This window comes from Molothrus ater, chromosome 1 (genome assembly GCF_012460135.2).
Source record: "Molothrus ater isolate BHLD 08-10-18 breed brown headed cowbird chromosome 1, BPBGC_Mater_1.1, whole genome shotgun sequence".
Taxonomy (NCBI): Eukaryota; Metazoa; Chordata; class Aves; order Passeriformes; family Icteridae; genus Molothrus; species Molothrus ater.
The window spans coordinates 6,782,643-6,808,880 of record NC_050478.2 but is presented as its reverse complement, the minus strand read 5'-3'; the positions used below and the strand labels follow the sequence as shown (position 1 = coordinate 6,808,880).

At 43.3% G+C, this 26,238-nt stretch overlaps 1 protein-coding gene across 4 annotated transcripts in view; it reads left to right on the top strand.

Moving 5' to 3' along the window:
* PRKAG2 (protein kinase AMP-activated non-catalytic subunit gamma 2) overlaps positions 1-26,238 on the top strand; it is a 216,488-nt gene that overhangs the window by 93,497 nt on the left and 96,753 nt on the right. Inside the window, exon 1 of one of the 4 annotated variants that reach the window (XM_036399146.2) lies at positions 10,911-11,445. The exons of the other annotated variants lie outside the window; for them this stretch is intronic. Within the exon in view, the coding sequence (XP_036255039.1) occupies positions 11,016-11,445 (430 nt within the window). The 5' untranslated portion in view covers positions 10,911-11,015. Of the gene's footprint in view, positions 1-10,910; positions 11,446-26,238 lie in introns of those variants that run through there. 4 annotated transcript variants of the gene reach the window in all.

The following is a 26,238-nucleotide window of genomic DNA, read 5'->3' as shown; positions in this document are numbered from 1 at the left end:
ATTTTTATGGCTTCTTATTTATGGCTTTACTATGGTTGAGGAATTAGTTTGTATTTTGCAAAGCTGAAAAGTGGGGGAGGAGAGAGAAGGAGGGATCTGAATAAGGAGAGATATTTGCACAGATCTCAAAATATTAAAGAAAACCTAAAATCCCAAGGACTTACTCCTGTCAAGTGCAGACATGCAGGCAAATCCGAGGCTGGAGCAGGACTCAGTATCCAGGCAACGTCAACAATTCTTGTTAAGCTACTGCCAGTGCCACTGACTGCTTTTGCCACTTTATGGTCACATTAAAAAAAGAAAATGCCTGACATCACTGAAATTCTTAGAAATTACTTTCTTGTCCATCCAGCACATGTGAGGCTCAGCAGCACACAGCACATGCACATCTTGCAAAAATTCTGAGGGAAAAATCCTGTGATGAGTTCATGGCTAGGAACTTGTGTTTCTCTCTAAATCTGGCACTTTGTTTCCCCAGAGTTTCTTATCCTCTGCCTTGGACACAGATATTTGCTGTGCACTGGGGAAGGAATCATGTTCAACTGAGCTATTTATAAGCAATTTCTGCTCCTTCACCAAAGGTTGCAGGATTAGAGGAGCCCTTTGCTGTGCTAAGGAAGCCTCCAGCTCTTCTTTCCTTGTTCTTTTTGCATGGTGCAAAAGCCAAGGAGGTAAATGAGGTTAAGAACTCTATTACTACACTAATAAGGGTAATGTAGGAGGGGGAGAAGCCCTTGATTTGCAGCCTTAAAGGGGTCAGATGGGACTGGTGGGTGCAGCCTGGTGGGCTCAGTGCTGGGAAGAAAGGACACTGGTTTGCCATGTCCTTAGAGAAATGCAAGTGGCTTTGTGCTGGTATTGTTAACACAGTGGAAATTTTCTTGGAGCTGAGCAGTTAAAACTGTTGAAGAGCTTCATTCTTCACTGTGGACCAGCTCAGGGAGTTTCCCCAATGCTTTATCCAGTAACTTGAGTGGATCCTCTCCATGTTTTGGTGAAGTTTCATTAATTATTGTAGTTTAAGAGTGTGAATTTTGTAGCAGGTGGCTGTATTAGGGAGAACTGAAGGGTGCAGGGGGAATTTGAAGGGCTGATTTAGGCTGGTGGTGTTGAGGGCTCTGATTCAAAGATCAGCAGGACCTTCCTAGTCAGTGCTGTGCTTGGCACAGGAGCTTGTGTCGCATCTTTTAACACGTGCCGGGAAAAAACCTCTCAGAAATTAATTTAAAGACATCTTGAGAAGCTCAGTTTTGCTGGCAATGAGCCTGGGTTTTGCTACTGAGGCCAGTGGAAGTTTGGTCTCTTGGGTTGAGGGTTGGTGCTTTCCTCCCTGCACTTATCCCTCTTTGAGAAATTCCTGAAGACACAGGAATTTTTGCTGTTTGCCTATGAACTCATAGGCTTGTAATGGATACAGGCAGCAAATAAACAGGGAGGCAAGCCAGAAACCTGTGGTCACTGTAAAAATCTACTTCTTCTGCTGTGGGTCTACATTTCCTTAAGATTTTTAATTAACTTTCTGGTTAATAGGAGTACAAAAAGGATTAGTCTAAGCATAAGACTCTTGCAGTGCAGTAACATCTGAAAACAGATTTTCATCTGAAGCTCTCCCAGAGATGATGTGGGTTTTTCCTGGCTGTGCAGTTGCCTGATAGCAGAGTTTAGCATAAAACCAAAGTTTATTAATGCCATACTCAGTCCCATTTCAGTGTTTCTTCTTCCCCTCCTCTGCTCTGAAAGTATTTTATTATGACTGGAAACAACCTACCTGGTTTAAAGGAATATGTGGCTTGGAGCAGTAATTTCTGTTTGTGTCTGTTAGCACAGAGGTTTTAATAGATTTTTTTTTTGCTCCAATGACGTGTTTGCAAATAAGCTGAGGGTCAGATTTGCCAGCCTTTATTGCCAGCTGCCAGGTGATGATGGAGTGGGTTTTTTACACAAATATGTAATAATAACAAAAGTGTTCAGTCTGGAGCGTGGGTAGGTATTTACAGGCTGTTTTAGGCAACTCTGAGAGCCAGAACTGCACCAGGTGGGAGAGAGCTCCCAGGCCTGTGTTAGAAATGTGCCCCTGAGAGCAGAGGCACCTGAGGGAGGGACTAAGGATGCAGGAGTCTTTTGGGGCAGACCAAGAAATTCAAGAGTCTCTGCTGCTGGATATATCCAGAGCTCTGTGACCATAACAGTGAGCTTCTGCTTTGTTTCTTGATGTGGAATTTAAGGATTAGTGACAGGAGAGTTACTGGGTGGAGTGCTTTCTGCTTTAAGCACTGAAGCCACTGCATGAACCTTGACAAGATCTGGGGATCTGATGGCTCTCTACAACAAATTCTGGTCATCTGTGGTACTATTTTAGATAATTTTCAATTTACTTGACAAGGTACAAACAGTATTGTGATTGGCCCAATGTATTGCTGAGCTAAGTCCCACTAAAGAGATTCCATGAGTCCAGAAGTCTCTCAATCTGAGGCTCAATGTGTTTTGAGGAGGTGAGCAGGGAAAGATGCTGGCTGCAAACTGAGTGTCAGCTGGGAAGTGCCTGAGCACTGGTCCTCTGATTCATAAGGGGATCCTAAAGCATAAATGACCAGGGAAACACTGTGTAAGGAGTGGCAGTGGTGTTGCCCCTTTCCCACTCTGGCTTTCAAGCAGATCCCCAGGGACACAGCTGACAGCCTTTCCAGTCTCTTCCTTTATCATTAGCTGCTGTGAAAAGTTTCAGACTGTTTTTTCTCCTGCCAGGTATTGTGTGTGCAGGCTGGCAGGGTTGGCTTTTCCAGGAATATTTTCTTGCTGCCTTGTAGCTCCCAGGTTTCCAGCCCTTCTGTCATCTCGAGGAATAAAGACTCAAAGCTTTCTCTAGTTCATGTCTGCATTGGTCCCAGCCAACCCACTGAGATTTTTCACACAATCCTAAAAATAACAACTCTGAACTTTACAGTTCTTGGTGTTTTCACTCATACAATGAATGAACAGGGAACTTTTCACCACCCAAGCTGTTCCACACTATCCTTTGAATTGTAAGATTGTGGCTCCCATGTCACAGCAGCTTTTTAGCTGGATCCTGGGGATCCTTTTTTTCCAATTTGACAGTTAAGTTGGTAGAATCATCAATAAATGGGAAATACTTGGGTGGTTTCTAGATCATTGTGAAGAGTAAAACAATCCAGTTTTCCCATACATGTCCACTGTCTCTTTCTTCGTCCCTTCTGTAGCTTTGGAGATTGTTAAGGTGCCTCTGTACCACCTTCAAAAAGCTGCAGTCTTGTCTTTCTCACAGTGCTTTCATCTCTCTTTAAAATCACTTAAGTTTCTTTTGCTATCAAAATTGCTCAGCGTGATACGGGTACAAAAAATGTAAAACAAACCCCATTAAAACAAACAACAGCAACAACAAAACCAGGAAAAAGAAACCAGAAAGATTTTCTCTTCCAGACCACATGAGTGTGACAATGTATTTTCTCTCTATATTACCATCTCTTCTGGCATATTTGGAAAACTAATCCTAGTAAACTTCCTCTCTATATATCTATATCTATCTATATCTATTTATATCTTTATCTATATAGAAGATGATGGTGGTTCCTGAAAGGTTTATCCTGGGAAGTTACCAGAGCTGATTTGCCAGTTGTTCAGTTATTATAACATTAAGGCATGCAAAGCACTTGGCTTTATTGCTTTGCTTAAAACTAATCATGCTTCTGAATCATTAATTTCTTGGAAAAGTAAAAGTAGAAAATGAAGACAGATCTTGAGGTGTTTTTTTCCTAGATTTATTTTCTGTGGCATTTTGTTTTGGTTTGGTTTGGGTTTTTTTTCTTTTGTTTGGTGGTTTGGTTTTTCTGTTTGTTTGGTTGGTTTTGGTTGGTTTAGTTTTGTTTTGTTTTTTATTTTGTGTTGTTGGTTTTTGGGGGGGGCATTTTTGGGTTTTTCTTTTTGGTTTTGGGCTTTGGGGTTTTTTTGCCGAGGGGGGTGGGGTCATTTGGTTTTTATTTTTTCTGGGTTTTTTTTGTGGTTTTGGTGCAGGTTTGGGGTTTTTTTTTAAATCCCTTGTATTGTTTTGTAAGAAAAGGTCTACTGTATTTTACTAAAGCTTGAACGAACAGATGAAGGGATTTGCTGCAATTCAAAAAGACTGTGCAGGATGGATTTCAGTGCAGTCCCCCCTACATAGAGGATTCCTCCATTTCTATTGCATTCCCCTGGCTGGAGCAACTCCACTTGTATTAAGAATACAGTGTTGGGTGATCCTGTAGGGATTTTCCCTCTTGGTATCACTGCTGTGTTCAGTTCATCAGGATGGAGTCCTGTGCAGTGTCATTGGTGTAACCAGACTGGCAGTGGTTGTATAATTGTTCAAGTCCTTCCCATGGATACCCTGGCTTGTCCTTGGGATTCTGTGAGTTTTGAGCTTGAGTTCAATGAGAATTCAGCTGACTGCTACAAGACCCTGCTCTCACTGCCAAAATAACATTTATGTAAACACCTATAGGTGACCTCAATGTAGGTTTCAGGTTCTTCTGCACCATCAGAGCATCAAAGAGCAGGAGAGGCACACAAATCCTCCTTTGCCCTTGAGATTGGTGGGGAATGTTTGATTCCTCTGGAAGTTGCTACTCCCTTGCAGCTGAGCCATGAGACCCATTTTTAATCAGTGAAGAGTGGGACAGTAATTGGTGAAACTGCTGGAGTCAGGAATGGGAAAGGCTTCTCAAGCCTTATCTAAGCATTTAGCTTTTCAAGGTGTGGCTCAACTTTCTCTTCAGTCAGCATTTCTGTGCTGTCTCACAGGTCTAATAGGATGCTGCTGGCCACTGTCTCTGATTTTATGTATGTAATATAAATATGGCATGTTTATGGCTTTATTTCATCCACTGTGACATAGCAATGGGTCATTCTGGGGTGACTGGTTTGTGTAGGGTTGACATGCAAGGTCAGCTGAGCACTGGTACCAGCTGTCGCTAACTCAGTGAGTCTCCTCTCCTCTCCTCTCCTCTCCTCTCCTCTCCTCTCCTCTCCTCTCCTCTCCTCTCCTCTCCTCTCCTCTCCTCTCCTCTCCTCTCCTCTCCTCTCCTCTCCTCTCCTCTCCTCTCCTCTCCTCTCCTCTCCTCTCCTCTCCTCTCCTCTCCTCTCCTCTCCTCTCCTCTCCTCTCCTCTCCTCTCCTCTCCTCTCCTCTCCTCTCCTCTCATCAATGCAGGCCTGTATTTCTGTAGAGTTGTGGTGCTCTGATTTTTTAGTCTCTTTTACTCTTTGAGTATTGGGGTAATTGTATAAATTTCACTTTTCAGGTACTGACCATCCCTAACATATTACTTTTTTTGAGCGATCTCTGTCTTATTTCATTTGCTGACATTCTCTTTGTGTTGCATTCAATGGTGGTTTTAAGACTTTAATTTAAACTGAAGGCCCTACAATGCCCATTTTAACTTTAGCATCATTTAATCTGTTCCAATTCTGCATGAGAATTGAAGAAGCAGTAAAGAAAGGAGGACAAGAAGAGAACAAAAAGGAGATTTGTGAATTCTATCTTTTTCTCAAGGTTTTGTGGATCAATATATTTGAAAGACTTCAGAGAAGCAAGAAGAAAGAGAAGCAAGAAGATATGAGAAAACCCCGAGTGGAAAATGCTTCTAAGGAATTTATTATCTCTGCTGTTTCTTTTTTTTTTCTTCTTCTTCTTTTGTAGAAGTTATTGCTGAGATGTTTTTCTTTAGCTGAGAACTTACTAAATTTTAGAAGTGGTGTTGTCATCAGACATCTTGTACTTCCTGGATTGAATAATGTTTGGTGTTTTGAGCACAGCCAGATTGTGATGCATTTAAAAACAGCTCAGTTTTTCACAATAGATGTGAAATTGCTGAAGTGAGTACTGGAAACATATGCACCAAGTTTATTAGAAGGATGTGGGGAAATGATAAAATTATCATTTGGATGGGATCACAGTCATCAGTCCCAGCTTATTGCTCTTCTGGGATAGGCACTCTGGGTATGAAAAAGTGTTTTCCTTGCTAGAAATCACAATTATGCCAACACTACCATTGCTGCTGGTTTGTGTTAGAAGCTCTGGAAAGGTAGGATAGGAAAACATCACAAAGATGCCAGGATGTAATTTATAAGTAATTTACCAAGAGTTCTGGGGAATGCAGTGTGCACCTTAGGGGACTGCTGGAAAGAAGTGAAATTAAACTTTTAAATTTTTCTAACAGATTTTTTAGAGATTGAAATCTTTCTTAATGTATAGTGAAAGCAGCATGAAGTAGTATTAAAAAAGGGGGATGAAAGCTTGTTACAGAGAAACACTTGGTTATGATTATGGGAAATAATTGAGCCCAGCTTGGAGTCATAAACTTGCAATTCTTTTATGGGGTGTGAGCTGGGCTTGGAGCAGATGGAGAAAGTGGTAGTTTGTGTTTCTCTTTGAGAACATGGGCTATATGTTCTGTTCAATCAGCCAGCAAATGGTTTTCAGGCTACACAGGCTTTTTGTTATTCTGCATTGCATCAGATGGACTTGAGTGGCTTTTTTTTTAGAGCAAAGGTCTCTTTTACATATTTATTTACATGTTATTTTGAAATATTTTCCGCATTTTCTATTTATATGAAGTATGGTTGCAGTTAAGATCAGTCTGGTGTTGCAAGATGTGTAAGCATGTGCCAGCACCACTGACAGCATTAAAATGTTCAATTTTGCCAACATCATTTTGTAGAGTTTAAAAAATGAAAATTAGGGAAAAAAAATCCAATTTAGGGGAAATTTTTAGGACAACATGGCAGAGAAACATGATCCATGTAGAAATGCAAGCATGATTCATGCTTTACCTTTCTGAGCATGGATCTGAACTTTATTTCTCTTAGCAATGACAAAAACAGAGGGCATTTTGAACGAGGAAATTCTCAGCAATGAGGAAAGGGAAATACTTGATTTTGCTGATTTGCAGCCAGCAGCCAGTTCAAACAGTAATTGTCACTAAGGGGATACATATTCCTCTCAGCCTTCCTGTTTTGAGCTAAATGAGCTCTTAAATTTCGAGGAGGAAAACATTGTTTTTTCCATTTTCACATGAAAATAAATTAGATAGCATTTACTGGCCCCCACTGCCTTCCCTGTGTTCTGCTGCTGTGTTTGTATATCAGGCTCAAGCTCCTGTTAAAAAGGCAACTGAGGAAATGGTTTGAAATACCAGTTTTTAAAGTATTTTCCCCATGGCACAAAATTTACACCTCTGTAAAATGGATGAATCAGTTTGTGCTTCAAAGCTCTGATGTCTGCACTTGTTTGGTGTGATGGCATCTTCTGTATTTTCTGCCTGGTGACCAAATCTGAACACTCAATTCTACCTCATAGAACAAACCTTCACATCACATCCAGAGAATAAAATATTTTTATTGTGTTTGTGCCTGAGGAGTTGTGGTAAATCACTGGGGGCAGGTTCTTTTATCCTGAGAGATGGAGAACTTCAAAAAGCATCAAAAAGAGGGAGCCCAGGCAGGGATGGGGGTTTTTGGGCTGAGATCTGCTGAACTCTGCAGATATAATGGGATTAGGGAAGTGTTTCACTCACATATACCAGTGTTTCTTTGCTACTTCCTCAAAAATAATTGTATTAAACTGCCCATTGCTTGGTATCTCTCAGAGTGAGTTTGTGTAGGATTTTTGGAGGGGCATGGTGTTATCCTTATGCAGCTAAAAAATCATAATATGGGATAACTAATTAATGTGGCTTGACAAGTGTACATTTCATGGTTGCTTCGAGGGGATGGAAGGGATTTGTGCTTTCAATCTCCAGAACATAGATGGCCCCAAAGGAACACTTTGAAGCACAGCTTTTTATTATTAGTTTTACAAGATCCTTGCACTGGAATCATTAAGAAGATGTAGTACCTGGTGTAAATGTGCAAGTATCTGCTAGACAATTAGCTGTGGGAGACAGAATGATTTTACTCAAAACACTTAGTGCTTTTTTAACAAATTACTGTGAAAGTCAGTTGTTAAACAGTATTGTTTCATTTTCTAGTAGCTCTGTGTAGAAACATTAGAGTCTTGCTGCTTCCCTTAATAAGGGGAAATGAGCCCTCCTGGTGCAATGGCCCTGCTTGAAAAGGTCATCAGTGACTATTTATCCTTGGTTTCCATCAAAAAGGGGGCTGTTTCCATGCTGAAGCCATAGCAATTCTTATCTCATTAAAAAGGGATTTAAATTTTTTCTTTCTGATAACATTAAGTCGTTCCTAGCAATCCTTTGGACACTGAAGAATGAGGAATGCTTTTCTGAAATAGAGGGAGCTTGAGGTTCAGACTGCACTGGGGGTGTAGGCAACATTTCCTGGGGTTTTGGCCAAGTAAAGACTGGCCAGGGAACTAAATAACTGTTGTCAAATATGCCAGGGGTGACTCTGGATCAGAAAGGAACACTGTTCTCCCTGTGCATGGGGAGAGAAGGATGACTAGGCTTAGTTTGCAGCAAGGAGAATCCTGGTTTGGTTTGGGGGAGCTGGTTTTCCAATGGAAAGTACTTATGGGAATGGATTGAGAACCAGCACTTGAAATGTGCTTGTGGGGAGAGGCAGAGCTTGTCCCAGGGCAGCTGCTGTCTCAGTGGTGGTGCCATGATCATGGCAGAGGGAAGGGAGGGGACAGTGCTGATGAAGTCGCAGAGGTAAATGTGGTGGTCACATGTGGAAACCCAGGGCACTGGGAATATTTCCCTGTCTGCTCTGGGGTGCCCTGACCCCCAGGGGAGCACTGACTCTGACCCTCATTCATGGAGAAAGTTTCCTAAACTCCAGAATAGACCAGAATCCTCTAAGGTGTGAAGTAGATTGTAGAGAGTAGTGTAGGTGCATCACTTGGGTGGGAAATTTAGGGTTTGGGATTTTTAGTATGTTGTGGATGGAAGCAAGATGGAGGGCACAGGGTGTCATCCTGGGCTTCTTCTTCATGCTTCTTCTTCCTTCTTCATGGGTTTGGGTGGCATTTTGTAATTGGGCAGAAAAGTCCCCATTGCAGCTCTGTGGGATCAGTTATTGGGTTAAAAGGGAAATAATCTAGGTGTCAGTTCTTAATTGGATAGTTTAGCTTTATCAGACCTTGGAACAAGAGATTGTTGGCCATTTTGTGGTGCTTTTCCAGTGCTCTGACCCTGGTGTGGACAGTGTGCAGAACTCTAGATAAGATCACAATAAATAAGAACCTGGAAACTGAAAAAACCCAGTGCATCTCTCTTTCCTGACACAAGACCACTCCAGGAGGGTCTCCCCCAACAGGGGAGCCCCCTGGGAGGGCCCAGCCAGAGTCCAAGAAGTCGGGGAATCAGCAGCAGGAACCCCAACAGTCACACAAAGCCAGATGGGATGTGCAGAGCTTAAGGCTTTTTACAGCTACACTATACCAAAAATTCAAGTAACACAGGTACTTTTCCCTGCTAATTCCTCAACTCATTGCTCCATTTGCTTCTCCTCTGCTGGGTGAACAGTGAGCCTTAAGGGAGGGGCTGGAGAAGGGGCTTTGTAAACACACTGCGCTGACAGGGGATTTTATGCCAAGGATTATCTGGTTAAAAGCAGCAGGATATTCACTTGCAGAGCTGAAATAGGCCACAGAGATGAGGGTAAGGAGAGTGGGAGGACTAGTCAGAAGGGGAAAGTCTGAGAACAGCTTCACGTTAATTATCATCGTGCTTCGCTTGGATATCAGTTCAGAGCCTTGTGTGGACCATAATTAAGTGTCTTGGTAATAATTTGATTGTTTTGGTTGCTAGGTGAAAGAACAATGGTGTCCTCTGTACTGTCTTCCACATTCTGCAGGGTAGACTTGGGGGAGCCTCTGGTAGCTGAGGATGACAGAGGAACCTGCTGTCACCTCTGCACATATTCTTGGGGCCCTGAAGGCCCAAGGCATCCTTGCATTAATGCATATTTCTGAAAAACTAGAGCTTGCAAGGAGTCCATGTTGATCAAGGCCTTTTCTGCAGCATTCAAGGCTGGGCTTTGTTTTTCTTCCTAATGATATTAAGTCCCAGAAGCAATCATGGGCACAAGGAAGAAGTCATGTTTCTTTGTAGAGGAAAAAGGTGAAACCTTCAATTCCTCCTAGGAATTAAAAATATAAGACCCTCATTACTCATATGGGGTTTGATTTTTGAAAGAGTTGAGCCTCACAATCCAATGGTGTCTAGAGGAAAGGCTGATGCTCTGTAACTTTAAAAAAAGCTTTTGATTTAACAGAGCATTTACTATGATCTTAGGAAGGTTGGCTACAATGGTTTGACTGTGCCTTGGATCACACTTACCCCCCTCTCCAGCTGCTCAAGATCCAGCCCACGATGATCAACCCTTTCCTAAAATAAACAGCTCTAAATGCACAGCCTCAGAGCCAAACATCATCATACAGCCTGGCTGATTGGGATGAGCAACAGCCTCGTGCATGTTTGTCTCATTGAAAAGACCACGAGGGGGATTTAGCTGGGTTACAAACAGCTGTGCTGGTGCCTTTTGCTTTGCAGAAAGCAAATTTGGACAGAGCAATCTGCACTGAGCACAGGGATATGTGCAGCACGGGGAGGGCACGTCACAGAGAAGCTCCAGCTACAGTTTCCAGAAAGTATCAGCCTTCTTTTTATGAATTGGCAGGAGCTGGATGCCATGAATCCATCAGTCATTAGCTGTGGAGGGTTGGGCATTCCGGGGCTCAGGGACAGTCAGCTGGGCTCTCCTGTCCCTCCCAGGACCCAGCACACGTGAATCAAAATAGTTGGGTGATGTCACATCATGGTGCCAGTGTGCCTGGGGCGCTGCTGCCAGGAATTGTCTGTCCAGGGGTGGTTTCCTTTTACAGCCTGCTGGAAGGGTGGTCATGCCCAGCCGCACGTGACGGTTCCCCTCAAGAGGGCTGGTGGCTCCTTCGCTCCGTCAGGAGTTCCTGAACAAGGGAGCTTATCAGGCGGCTCCTGACCTTTTCCACACGAGCTGATCCACTGGGAAATGTTTTGGTCTCCAAGGCTTCTGACAGCTGATGTATAAGAGCTCTGTGGCTGCTAGCTGGGCAGACTTTGAACTTCTCCCCGTGTCCAGGGCAGTCACTGTATGCCGGAATTACGGCTGGAAGCGCCTGGCAGGCAAGGGTCGGCAGCCTGCTGCAGGACAGCTCTCCACAAAGACCACAGCCAGGCACCTCAGAGCTGAGCTGCTGCCCAGCTGGACTTCTTCTGCAGCCACACTGTCTTTCTGGAGAGTTCTTTTCTCACACCTGGGCTTTTGGTGTGAGCAACACCTCACCTTGCCCCTTGTGCTTTCCTCCGACGCCGGGCATGAGCGCCAGCTGCCGCCACGCAAGTGCATGCTGCAGCTCATGAAGCGTTTTGGCAGCTTCAGAGGGAGCAAGAAGAGAAAGGAGCGATGCAAAATCTTGGAAAGGCGCCACTCCGACCCCCAGGGCCTGGCTGGTAAGGAGCCCCTGCATCCAGCAAGGAGGGACACTGCTCTTTGGGAGAGGGGGATAGTGAATAATTGAGCAACAGTGTTGTGCTCCCCAGTTTCACCTACTGAATTGTGCATTTGTTGTGTGGAGGTTATTTTGGTGTTGGTTTACACCAGAGATGAAATTCTGAGCTGATACCTGTAACACACATCAGCCATAACCTTTAGGAAAAGAGTGGTGGTACAGGAAGTTTTGCAGTAAATCCTATGGCATTCAGAAAGAGCTGCTGCCTGATGTCACTTTAAATGAACAATAATTACTAAGTTCTAAGTTAGGCCTAATAATACCTATTGAAACATGAATTTCAAGTAGAGAAAAATTCTTATCAGTCTCATAACTAATGCATTTAAAACCATCTTTCCAATACTGCAGTTATCAGTACAATTGTGTTTGAGTTGCAATTAGGGACCGTTCTCTCTTAATCAAAAGCTTTTCCTGGTCACTGAGTATTAGCTCCAATACAGGTGCTGAGGTCCATTGCTCTAATCTGCTATTTTTAAAAGATTACTTTGTCCATTGCTCTAATCTGCTATTTTTTAAAAAGATTACTTTTCTCCTGCTGTATGTAAATAACCAATGAATATGGTGAAGTTGTACTTATTGGCTAATGTGGTTGTTGGAAGATTGGAAACTAAACTAAAGAAAAGGCTATTTTTGGGAAATAGGAATTAAAAAGATAAGACTCTCATTACTCATATAGGGTTGGATTTTTGAAAGAGCTGACATGTGTGTGTCAGAGAGTATCTGTGTGTCATACAGGGATCAGCTGGTCAGAAGCAAAGGGATTTTTCAACAGGATCTGGCTGTTGTCTTAATAATGCAGAAATACCAATTTTAATGCATTTCCTAATGCTTATGGTAGCTGTTTCTCTGAAGACTATGAGTGTTACTGATTCTGTGACTAAGAGGGTTAAAACTGATGTTACACTGAATCAGCTGGATAAGGCTCTGTTTAGGGAGGCTGATATGTACAAAGGGTAGGCAAGACTTTTTTTACTCTCTATTGATCTGGAGTCACTGTGTCAAATCCAGCAGAATGATGGAAGTAGGAGCAGTGTTGGACCAAATGAACAATGTGGAAACATACATGTACATTTAGTGATGGGGAATTACAGCTGGTGGATGGGTGGCTGCCCAGAGGGTTTGGTTTTCTATTTAATGTTTTCCAATTTATTTAGTGGTTGATTGTGTAATTTTTAAGTTGTAATCTTTGCAAACACTTCTCCCTTTGTTCCTGTTGTGTACAGTTAAGTGATTTTAAATCTGAAACTGTTTACTGTGTCCTGTTTGCATTTCCCTAAACCCACCTGAGGGTTTCATTGGGAGTGGTAGGAAGGTCAAGGTGATGTGAATGAGAAATGACCCAGGTCTGTGGAATTTCACAGTGTCAGCAACATGCACAAAGACAGGTCACAGGGTTTATGCAACAAGAAGGGGAATATTTATTTATCTTAAATATATAAATATTATTAATCTTATTATTTATCTTAAAGACATAAATTTAAAGATTTTATGTCTTTAAAGACATAAAATTCCTTCCCAAATTTCTGATTAAACATCATAAATTCTCATGTAGAATAAATAGAAACATGCATGCAATTTGTTGATTGAATGTTCAATGGCACTCTGGACCACTAATTCACTGTCTAATTGTGGTTTCATCAACAGAGGGGAATAGCCAGTATCTGCAAAAGGATTCACTGCTGGAAACACTAAACATAGTGTTGCATGTCTGCTTCCTCTGAGTCTAACTCTAAACCCTGTCCTCAACTCCCTCCATGGAGAAAATAATTTGTTCTGCACCAAAAAACCTGACGATATGAACTGTACTGTTTGTGACAGAGTTATATTAAAAATTTGGAAGTATAATGCCAGCAGTGCCAAAATACTTGCTCCTTCTTTTCCTCATTCCTAATTTTCCAGCTTTGTAGCCCACTCCAGTAATAGACAGGCAGAGTTTTCAGCACAGTTTTTATTCCACAGATTTTGCAGATGCCATTCTTGTAACAGCGTGACCAGGTCAGCTCCCTGCACTTCCATCATCAACAGAGAACTACTGAGTCACAAGGGTGGGGAAAATCAAATGGGATTTGTCTGAGTTATTCCTTCCTTGGATGCCCTGCTGTGGGGTTTGCCTCTGCCATCCCAACAGTCTGGGTTCCTTTCAGGGAACAGGTTAACACACTTGCAAATCCCTTCCCCTCATGCTCCCCACCCCAATGGCCTTAATTAATTGCAGGGAAGTGTGAAAACAAAAGCTTTGCACTATTTGCTACATTTAATCTGTATCTTGTAGCTATTAGGCCTCAAGAAACACTTTCTGAGCAGCTCTCAAGGGAACTGCTGGCACTCAGCAGGTTTTATGACCAGTATTAATGTGTGCAGGAGTGCTGGTAGCAGCCAGGCTTGGTGGCTCCTCAGGGTTAATCACACACCAGCACATCCCATTTGGTTGTCATCTACCATCAGGGGTGAGAAATGAATGGCAGCAGCATCCCTGTTGCTAAATGAGCTTGGATTGTATTCAGAAAAGGGGTGGAAAAGGAAACAAGAGGAAAATATCCCCAGATATTTACCCAAAAGGGGTATAATCTGATACCCAGACTGGTTGAATTTGTAATTTTTTTAATTTTTCTTGGCCACTTCCATAAGTGTTTTTAGGAAGAATCCTCCAGTCCTTGTAAATAGGATTGGGCCAGTGCAGCTTCTTGGCTTCCCAGGGCTAAATGCCATCAGGCCACTGCAACTAAAATAATCAAGTAGTACCATTCTTCTGTGTATCAACTGAGCTAAACCCCTTCCCTCCTCTGCACTGGGCAGAGGTTGCATCCTGGTGGAGAAATGAAGAGTGGCATTGCTAGGATGGTCATCTCTGTAATTCCCTAGGTTTGGAGCCTTACAGTCCTTTTGTTCCAAGTGAACAGCAAGGGGAGACCAGAATGCAGACAGAAGCAGAGAACACACAGAGAGGGAAAGGAGAAAAACATTTATGAACAGGAGAAAATGAGAGCAGGAGTGAAGGCAGAGATCCCACAGTTTGCTCTGGGAGAGGAGCAGCCAACAGGGAGACCTCGAAGCTTGAGCTGTCCACCAAACAGCAGGGAAGCTGATTTATGCAATAGGATTTTGGCAGGGCTGAGAACAGGGATTACCCAAAATTTCTCCAGCCTCTAGGTCACCACTGCATAGTTTCCTCCTTCCTCTTGCAGCTGCTGTGCAGGGTTCTGGCATTTTCTCCTCCTGGCAGCTCTCACTGCAGCCCGATGTGCTGTAAATGGATAGGCCCTGTGGCATTTCTGAAGGGGAAAGATTTTTGACCTCATAGAGGCTAATTGCTCTGCCCTTTAAAGAACACCATGTATTCCACAAAGGACTGAGTGACATATGCAAAAGGAATAATGTCTAAAGTGGTTTCTCCCTACCCAAGTCATCAGTGCCCAGCAAAGGAACCACTCTGCAGCACATGTGGTTTCTCTGAGGCTGCACCAGGGCTGCCTTGTACTGGGCATTTAGCCTCAAAACACTCGTTTTGGCATCTTTTATCTGCATGGAAATGCCCAGGAGCTTCTCTTCTTTGCCCATGCTGCTCCTCTTGGGGGTTGTTACTTTAATCAGGTGGTTTTTAAGCATCAGATGCCAAAGCTGAGTCCCAACGAATCAGGTCCAAGCAAAACCTTGGTGCTGCCCCTCAGCCCCTGTCCTGTCCCACCTCAACAGCACTCTTGAGGATAATTTCCCTGGAAGGTGGTATTATTTGGTGCATATTAGGACTAAACTAGGAGTGAGCCTTCTGGATGTCTCAGACCCCAAAAAACAAAAGTGCAAAAATGTTTCAGTCCCCCATGAATCAGGCAGTCCCAGAGTTGTTCCATAACCTGCTGAGTGCACCTTTTATCTCATGGCTCTGCAACCACCATGGAATGGAATGGAATGGAATGGAATGGAATGGAATGGAACGGAATGCTGCTGAGGCTCCAGAGTGCATCTGGGAGGTGCTGTGGGGTGTCCTTAAATGCTCAGCCTAAAGGGAAATGTCTTCCCTTCTCAGTCAAAAACTTAAGGGACTTCTTCTGCCTCTCTTGTCGTGGTCCTTCCCAGACCCCAGGGGTTGGGTGTGAGTGTGGATTGTGTGTTGAGCAGAGAAATTATGTTCTTCCTTCCCAATAATGGGGATGTAGTGACTGCATCCATGATCATCACCACGTGCAGGTAATGGGCCATGGGAGGTGACCAGGTCTCACAGCTGTCCATGGGCAGGGACTTACACCAAACCAAAGAGTTGGTGCTTCACAGCTTCTTGAAGTGCAGGTGAAAACCCAGGGGACAGATAATTCAGCCTGGCTTTCATCACCATCCATTGGGACAAGCCTGAGAACAGGGGTAGAAAACATGGGAGACATGCAGAGTGGGAACATGAAGCACAGAAAATATGATGGAGTAGCAATTGCAAAAAGGAAACACGATGGAGTAGCAATTGCTAAAAGGAAACAAGACTTTATCTCCTTCTCTTCCAGCCTGGAGAGCTGCAGCTCACCCAGTGCTTCACCTCAAAGTGGGTGGTGCTGCTTGTGGGAGGATCAGAGATATTTATTTTTCTCATTCTGGTGGGATGTTTTTGTTATGAGGCAGTGGGGGAGAAGTCATAGTGAAAAAATTTCTGTAGAAATAAATGAGAGTGAAGGAATTTCTGCATGTTCCAGCGCTGCCATAAATGAACTGAAAGAGCAAAATCTTGTTGCTCCAGTAAAGTAGCTTAAAACCACCAGCACCAGACACAGGGCATGAGAAACTGAGACAGCTTTGGTTTGTTAATGATTTTCTCTACTGGTTTTCATGCTCTGTTGAGCTGACAGTGATTTTAGAAGATGTGCAGCCCCAGCTGATCCGTACTGATTAATCTTGTACTACAGAGAGCACCAGGACCTGGAAGCTGTGAAATTTCTATAGTTGGTTGTTGGAAAGGAGAAGAGCAGTGACAAGACTGATTAAATGTCTGAGGCTTTTTAATTTGCCATTTACTGCTTCCTTATAGTCACTATCCTGGTGCTCTCTGGCACATCCTGGCTTTGTGCACAGCTTTGAGGCATTCTGATTGGGAGGGAAATGACTCTGGCCATGAAGCAGTAGAAACAGCAAGGTGTTTTCAAGCAGGCACCTTGAATTCAGGTTGTAATAAACCCCATAAGACCTCCACTGCTTTGGTGGAAACTGAAATGGAGGTGGATTGAGCAGAGTGCAGCATCCTGCCTCTGCAGCCCTTTGCAGGCTTAAAGAAGATGTAGACTCTGCCCTCATGATGAGTTGTCCAAGAATGCAAATTCTCTGAGTAATTTATTTTCAAAGAAGTTATTTTTGCCTGAAGGGCAGGTTAGACATGTAAAAATACAGTGTGTTCTTGAGGCACAAATTTCCAGCTCAGTGCTGCAAATGAATCTGCCCACTGACTCTTCTTCCCAGTTCTGCTCCAGGCAGCTCTGTGTGCCTCATCACAAAATTTGGTCCAAAATATCTGTATTACTATAAATGACTGGATTACTCAGTACTGACGTGCCGTTGTCAACAACGTGGTGAGAGCAGCAGGGCCAAGCCTCCCTTTTGATGGGCTGCTTTACAAACTGGGCAGGTTTTTGGGCAGGGACATTCATCTGGGAGGAGCCCATGTAGCTCTGGTCCTAGTTGCTATTTGTGGGGGCAGGTGTTTGTCCCCCAGACACAACAACGGCAGAAAAACTTCATTTTTAACTGTCTGAAGGACACTTTCCTGTAATTCTGCAATTATTCATATAGTGTTATTTGAAAAGTGGGATAAATGTTATTGCTGAGAGAAAGAAATTAAAAGCAAGTCTTGGGACTGAATCTGGGCAAAGATGTTAAATGCAAGTATGGAGAGGAGTTCACTGAAGTGGAAAAGGAGAAACTGAGGCAGAAGGAAGCTGGATTGTGACTGTGAGTGAAAGAGGGTGCAGACCCTGCCTTTTTCTGACAGCAAGTAATATTTATGTATTTATCATATTTCCTTTTTCCATCCTCTGCTTCTGTTATCTTCAGGTAACAAGTAATTTCTGATAGGTATGTAAGGCCAGAACACTATCTCTGTTACTTCTGATATAAATAAGTATCTGATTCATTTTTGAGTCTGAAATAAAATAATGTAGATAAGACTTTCATATGTGGCACCTCAGTTTAATGAGCACAGCCTGGAGTGCCTTCCTGATGGATGCTGGAGGGTCACAGCCTACACACTAAAAATCACTGGAATTGCTGATTTCCATGCATCCTCTCTCACCCTTATTACACCAGCTGGGAGTAGCATAGAGATAATTTTTTCCCAACTTTCCCTTTACTTTCCAAGGGTTCTCACTTCAAAGGAGTATCTGCATGAGGAGCTGTTATCCTAGACTGACTTTCTACTTATTTGAATGTGCTAAGCTAGACCACAATTTATTTATACTCCCATGCAACTATATTACAAATCCTCTTGTCAGACTTTAAAAGCAAATTTCAAGCCCAGGGCTGTTTTTACAGCCTAAAATTGCACCTGACAGTAGCATTTAGGTAGGTGGGTACTTTAGTTTAATTAGAAATCAATGTTTTTTTGGACTATTGACTCCTTGCTCAAAGTTTGAGTGAATTGGCCAAGAGTGCAATTTCAAAGATGTTGTTAAAGCAGTTTGTTTGTCAGGTTTAGTGGATCAGCAAATCCCAGGAATTACCAAGATTCAGCTGTTTTCTACTTTCACCTCTATTTTTGTCCAACCTAAAAGCAGTTCAAGGACTTAAAAGTGCTCATAATGGTGAGATTGAAGGCCTTGAAATTGTTTCAGCCATTTGATTGTCATTCCAGAGTCACACTGACACGTGAAGGCTTTGCTCTGGGGAGATGAAGGGCTGCTCTGTGAGATATCAGGGTGCAGCTGGCAGGCTTGGCTCAGCTGAATTCTCCCTGCTGGAAAGGTCACACAGCCTCACTTGGTGGAAGGACAGAGCCCAGTGCTTGCACCAGAGAGTTCCCATTCTGTTCTTCTTCTGCTTCTCCTTTGGTAAAGTTGGGGCAATTTAGCTGGAGGAGGAGTGATGGAATTAGCTGGCATTAATTAATAGCATCCTGTTTGTTTAGATTTTTTCCCAGTCCTTGGAAAACAGCTGCTTCCCAGTGCTCTGTTCCCTGTGGGGCAACAAGGACCCTTTTGACACACTCAGAGCTACAGTCACTGGATTGTTTCACAGATCCTGCCCATCTGGGCCCTGGTTTTATTTCAGTCAGAGCAGGAATCGTGATAGTGAACCCAGGGACAATCCTGCCTTTCCTGGAGGAACAGATGATTTGTGACATTTTCACTCCTTGTGTAGAGTATAATTAGGGATAATAAACAAGAGCAGGGCAATAAATCAATTTAGGAAATACAGATCAGGCAGAAATGAGATGGCAAGTCAAACCAAGACATGAAGGTGATGGAAAGCTTGCAATGGAAGGGGTCTTGCAGGAGTGACTACAAAAGCTGGGTGGGTGTTGGGAGGTGAGGGTTGCACCAGTCTCCTTGAGAGGAGGACTGAGCTGAAAGGATGAGAAGCTGGAATAATGTTGGCATTTCCCAAGGGATCTAATTGCATTACTGAATTTAGGGGTAGTTAATATCCAGGGATTAGGAGACTGGTAATGTTCACCAGGGACCTGGGGACGTGCTGGGTCCTGACTCCCAGTGACTCAGCCACGCCAGGACTTGGGGTTGTGGTGGATATAATCTGGAAAATGATCCAGGAATGTGCTGGCACTGTCAGCAGGTGAGCCACACACTGGGTTACATCAGGACCAATCCAGTCTAGGGGGTTATGATCCCACTCCACCTTGGCCTGCTGGGCTGCACCTGGAACAAGGTGTCCAATTTCTGGTTCAGAAAGGACAGAAGGAGGCTGGGAAACTGAAGAGGGTTTTCCTGAAGAGCTGTCAAAATGTTTTGTGACCTACAGCAAATATTTTTTTGGATGGGATCTGCAAGGAGAGGCTGGGGAAACTGGCAGGGTTTGGGGTTTTTTTGTCCATAAGGTGCATTTCATTAGCAGCTTGCAGCTCTCTGAAGGGCAGTTTCAAAGGTGATAGAGCCAAACTCTTCTTAGTGGTTGCAGATGGTAAAAGAAGGAGGACAAGGCAAGAATTTGTGCCTGAGGAGGATCAGGCTCAGCAAAAACTCCCTCAAGAGGTTGATGTGGTACTGGCACAGGCAACCTAGAGAGGCTGTGGCCTCCATCCTAAGAGATTTTGAAGAGTCTTCTAATCAAAGCCATGGTTGAGCTAGTCTTGGTTGATACCAGACCTGTTTTGAGTAGGATGTAGAAGAGGGGGCCTCCAGACATCCTTTCCTACCAACATTTCTGTGATGCTCAGTTGTTCAGCTGTAAGGAAAGCTGAAGTTGCAGATACTGTGGCTTTTTCCCACCAATTCTCAACGCAGGCACAAAATCATTGTTGTTCTGATGAACATTCAAGAACAGAGTGATTTTTTGGTGGATGTATTTGTGCAGCTGATTTGGAGAAAGGGACCACTGCAAAGCTGAAGACCAACACCAGCACATTCACTGGGCCAACAGGAGCAGCAAGAGGTGTGTGATTCCTGCAACTGGTACCCAGGCTGCCTTCTGGCTGTTTCATATGCATGAAGCATCACCCTGAGAGTCCTGGGCAGTTTTTAATGCCCCCTGAGCTGAGCAGTGCCTGGGCACGCCCAGGTGCTGCCCCACTTTGGGGAGGGTTCCTTTCCCAGCCCCAGGAGTTGCAGTGGGACTCAGTTTGTATCAGCTATCTGTCACTATAGCAACTCCTCACTTAACCAGCCCCTGCACTAAAAATAGATCACCTTGATCTCAAGGAAAGAAAACCAAAGGAAATCAAAAGGGCCAGTGATAGCAAGAGCTGTGGAGTCAGGTATTGACTCAAGTCTGCAGCATTTGAAACCTCTTAGGAATAATCTGTCACATAAAACTAATATTTCAAGGGAATCTATTTATCCAGAAGCCCCCTGTGTCACTGGGTTTGAAGCTTTAGCAAAGGACATGACTTTTTATCAGAGGGATGTGTCTGCAGCTATCACCCAGCACGTGGGATGTGAAACCCTGTGGGATGTTGTTTGGCTGGTTAAGACACATAAGGGATCTTATCTTCCCAAAAAGCAGATCTGCAGCTCTGTCCCTAGAGCTGATAGCCTCCTGTGCTCTTGTGTATAAGTTATCAAAATCCCTGCTGGTTTATGAAATTGTTGCTGTTGTCTGCAGGAGCCTGTGAGGGACCCAAACCTGAAAAAAGCCAAATGCTGTTGGTGAAGTTGCTGCTATCTCACGTTGCAGTGAAGGGGAGCTGAGTGTTTTGGCACCTGATAGGGACAGGGCCCTCTGTAAGGGATGTGTAAATTATACTTGATCCTATTTTTCCTCCAAACCCAGCTAGTGCTTACATCTTATCCTCACAAAGATAGGGCAATGAAGGTAAAACAGCAACAAGATTAAAGGTTTGTTAAAGAAATACAGAATTAACTGAGAATGCCTTTGATGGGGAAATAACAGAATTTACATAAAGACAGCTCATGTATCACAGGCAGCACGTATGATGCTCAGGAAAGGGTTAATTTAGCTTGTAGAGATGACTGGAATTAGCAGCAGGTATTCAGCATTATCAGTCAGCAAGAGTTTGCTCTTGATAAAGGGCCAGATTATTTTAATGACCTTTTAGGGCTGACAGTTTGCAGAGACAGCTGATATTAAAATGTGTAGGTGCTTAACTGCCCCTGTCCTGTATATTCTGATTCTTGTTTTATGTAGTATTATAAATTGCGTACTTACATTTAGTTAATCTTCCAAGAACTAAGACAAGCAGCTTTCAATGCTGTCATGCACCTGTGTAACAGGGGAGGGTGAGAGGTGGCACCAATCCCCAGTTCCCTCCATCCTTCTCAAGGGTATTATTGCAAAATATGGAATTAGTTCTTAGTAAATTTTTTGACCTCACTTGAGATCCACTGCTTTTACATTATCTGGGGACCAGAGCCATATTCCTCACCTCTCTCTTCACCAAATGATCTTTTTAATCAGCTTTGGAGCTGTGAAGGAGCTGCCCTGCAAAGTTATTAGATATCCTAAGTGTAATCCCAAACAGCAGGCATGGAGGTGTGAAAATATAAATGTAAGTTTTGGAAACAGAAGCAAATCATTCATTGAAAAGGTCCTGTGATTCTAAGCCCACCCCAGGCATGACTCCAGCCCTCTGTCACTGCAATTTGGGGAGCAAAAACTTTATCAGCATTTGGATGAATGTCTCTAACACACAGGCATTAATGAGGAGGAGATGAGAGCAAATGGATTGTACATATCATTCAAAGACTTATACAGGAATAGTCACAAGTCTTCTGGAGATGCTGGTTGCCATCACTCAAGGTGCCAGTGCTGTATTTGCCAAAAGGCAGAAGTTTTCCCAAATTGCAGGAATTAGTGCCAGTAAATTCCCTGCCAATGCTTTTATTCCCAGCTCCAGCCTGGCAGCAGATTTGGCACAGCTACAAAATTTGGGGTAGGAAAGAGCAGGGCACCCAGAACCAGTATTCTCCTTACATGAACTTTTCATGACAGTAAACTAGCTGGAAAGATTACTAGAAGTGCTTCTTCTGCCTCTAAAGAAGCTGCTGCTTCCACTGAGATGCAGTAAAACTCCCCTTCATATCCCAGAGCAGGTGACAGCTTTCTCCTGCTGTCAGATTTGGGTTTATTTTCTTCCCTATTTTCTCCCCTTATCCTATAATAGGATACCAGATTTTCCTCTCTATCAGCCAGGTCTTTGTTTAAAACTTCATGGAGATCCTTCCGGGCAGCGGTAATAGGAAAACTAGAGAGACTATGTGAAGTCTGTCTGAGTTTTGAGGGCTGAAAACAAGGGTCTTAGTGTAAATTATTATCATTTTTTCTCAAAATAAACACCAATCTGATGCAGAGCGTAAAGCAAAGCAGCAACATACCCATACAAGAAATCCCAGCAGCATAAACCTTGAGATGCAGGAGACCAACACAGAAAAGCTGTAAAATACTCAAGACTGACAAAAGTAATCTTAACTGAGACTTGTAGATAAATGATGATATTATGGGTTTGAAGTGCCAGCTGAAATGAAAGCCTGGAAAACAATGAATGAGCAGCACTCTTTAATATTTAATTACAAAACTCTCTGGGAGATCAAGAGATGCTGCTTCTCTGTTGGGTGGAGCTGGTGAGTGGTCAGGACCTGGAATGATACACCTGGTGCTGCTCTCAGCCAAAAATGAGATCTGTGAGGCTCCCACATGAAGAGGAAAGTCATCCTAAACTAGAAAAGAATTAGGCTGAAGAAATCATACTGGTGGGAGTTTTCCTGTCCATGTGGGGATAGAGAATAGCCTCAGTCTCACTGCAGCTGCCAAGGTGGGTTTGTGTCCCTGCCTCATCCTTGGGTGACCACATAGACTTGAGTGTGCCTCTGCTGCAGGCCTGCTGTGCAAAATGACTCCACAGAAGCCAACTTTTAAATTAGCTGATTGCCAATTTAAAGGAGAGCAGCAGCTTCCCAACTGCCCCATAATGGAGTTATTAATTCACCTTTTCCCCTGCAAGCCCCTCAGCTGTGCTGACACGACATTGTCCTGGTGCTGTGTTTAAAGGTGGCTTGGATCCCTCCTCTCTGCCCTGCAGGCAGGACAATTCCAGCTTGCCTTTTCCTCCCCAGCTTCTTTCCTAACAGGAGCCAGGAATCCACCAGGTCTGATCCTCTCACTGCTGTTGCAACACCTTGTAACCATAAAAAGGCCACGTAAGCTTGGACTTGACTCTTCACACTTCTGACAACAGCAGCCTGAGCCCCTCATCCTGGATCCCAAAATAAACACACAAAGGAGGATTTGACCTCAAAAGGCAAGAAATACTCTGCCACAGTTGATGCTTCTTAAAATCAAATTTAATACCTGATGTGTTATTACCCCTTCTTTTAAGATCTTTTCATAAACCCTTGACTAATTGGACCAGCACATATAAACACATTTAGTTGGCTGGAAGGTTTTGGCTAATAAAACATGAGCAACTCCTCATTGTGTTATTTGTTCAGTTGCAGATCATGGAGTATCTCTAAAAGATGGGCACCATTAGTATCATTTCACAAATGGTAAAGTTTAGGCTGTAGAAAATAGAGTGTCTTATCATAACCATTGTGTGGATGGCACTAGGATAAAGGCATGGGTGTAGGTTACATTACTATTTTTACTGCTTTGAAACTCACTTTCAGTTAAAGCACAAGAACAACTGTACCAGGTCAGGCCAATTATCCATCCAGGTCAGTCTCTTTTTGTGCCAATTGCCACTGACACAGGTAGTGCAAGAACAGGACAGGAGCATAAGGGACACGTTTCCCCTTGTACTCTCCCAGCCTCCAGCACTTTGTGGCTCACATCCTAAGCTAAAGCTGATGTTTGGTAGGCTTTAAATAGTTTCTTTCCAGGATCTTGTCCAATTTCATTTCAAACCCAAACTTCTAGCAACTACAAGAGCACCTGTTCTGCTGTTTAAGAATGTGATATATCAGAAGTATTTTATTTGTATTTGCTTCTGATGCTCCTTCCCTGTTTACCATCTCCATCCCATGCCTGATTTTACAGGCTTCTGTCAAAGAATACTTTGCTTGCATCTTATTTTCCTAAATTGAAGAGTCACTTTGGACCTTCAATCAACCTTATCAGCCTTTTCTGCATTTTCTCTGGCTTGATTGAGTCCTCTTTGAGCCTGCTCAGTAGAAACCCAAGGTCATCTATTGCAATGTGTAACTGCAGCTCACTCTGCCCCTCTGTATCATGGAGCTGCCTTTGAGCACAGCCCATAAGTGACAGGAGAAGGCCACCCCTGATGCCACCCTTGGGCCTGACCCATGGAGCTTGACACAAAAGAAGGTTATTTTTGTTCTTCAGCCCATCCATTTACCTCTGTGGATTGTCCACTCTGGTATGCAACCCTTGGCCACCCAAGGCACAGCTTACCTGAAAAGAAGCAAGCTTGGCCTTTGTGGTGTATTTTATTATTTTTTTTCCTGCACTGATGAACAAGGAATGGGTACATTTGCAAGGTGGGACATGTAAGGGGAAAGCATTTCTTGGCTCACTGATAGGATTAGGAAAGTAGCTTTGTAAGACCTGTAATAAGGGTAGTCAAAAATAGTTCCCTGTCTAGCAGATGGTAAAATGATAAACCCAAAAAGCGTTATTATGTGATTTATCTATCTGGAAGATTTAACTCAATAGCAGGAAAGCTTTTTGCAAAGAAAAGGCAGATCAGACTGCCTTGAAGACAAATTCAACTCCGCATACAACTGTGCCCATAGTAAAATAATTTTCTGAAAAGTGGAGTTGTCTATTTATTATTTCCTTGGCTTGTGTCTGACTATCTAATCAGTCTTTGTACATGTCAGCAGCACATCCATAATAAGAAAGTGCTGTGTGGATTGTGTGAACTGGAATTAGAAATGTGATAATCAGCCAAACCGTTGGAGGCAATGTAAAAGCTGCCTGGTATTTGCATTCCTCTAGCTGAGGAGAAAAACCTCATATGTGTAAATGAGTTGTTGGGGTTTTTTTCCTTCCTGATATGTTATAACCAAATTTCTCCTGAAGCAGCACTTCCCTGACAGCAGGCCAGCTCACACTGGGGTGCCTCCATACCTGGTCAGACCTGTTCCAGCCTGGTGGGGAGAGCTGTGCCATTACTCATTTGAGAGGTGATGGGGCAGATAGTGGCACAGAGATGTGTATATGCCATGGAAAAAAATGCTGATGTATTGATGGGCCCTTGGTTTCATCATAAGGACACCACAATTAGGATCAGAAAATCTATTTTCCCATCTGTACAATTCTGATAATATTAATCCATCCCATCAAGATGTTCTGAAAGTAAGTAAGAATTAGAAAAGAAGCCTCACTCTGTGATCCTCATGGTGCTTCAGTATCCTAAATTGTTACAGATCCTGATGTGAGCAATCTGCCAGTTACCTGGTTATTCTTCAGCCTCAGGATCTTCTTCCTGTCCTCCTTGGCTCCTTTCTTCCCATATTTGGACTCACATCACTTTTACAAGGTTATCAAGGAATAAGGAGAGGCTGTAAGCACAAGGCTGATGTTGCAGAGGGAAGGTATGAAGTGCTGAGCTGGTAAAAGCAAGGTCAGAAGTGATGAGTAGGACAAGTTCAGCAAAGTCTGATCCTAAATTCAATAGCAGCTGTGTATGGCTACCACACCTTTCCTGGGTGCAGGAGGAGAAAATTGTGGGTGAGCCACTGGTGTGTTGCTGTTCAGTCCCTGTGCTCAGCACTGCCCATGCCCTGTGTCCCTGCTGCCATGGCAAAAAAATGAGACAGGAAAAGGTGAGACTTGAAATGAAGATTTTTTTCATTTTAAACACCTAGACATACACCCCAGGGCATACATTGCTTATCAAATTATTCTTTAATGTATATACTTTTGAACAATTCATGGAAAGTATTTATCCATATTTATAAAATGCAGAATTTGACATTGCTCTATACATAAAGAACATTCTCCTCCCAAAAGCTGCTAATCAGCTAAATGAGTTTTTGCATGTTTTAATGGTTTGGATAACTAAAAAACAGATGAGATGTCAGCTCATCCTGCATCAGGGCAGACTGGGATCCCTTGTTGGGTTCCATGCCCCAACACTATCACCCCCTGCCATGAAGAGCTGGATATTTAAGTT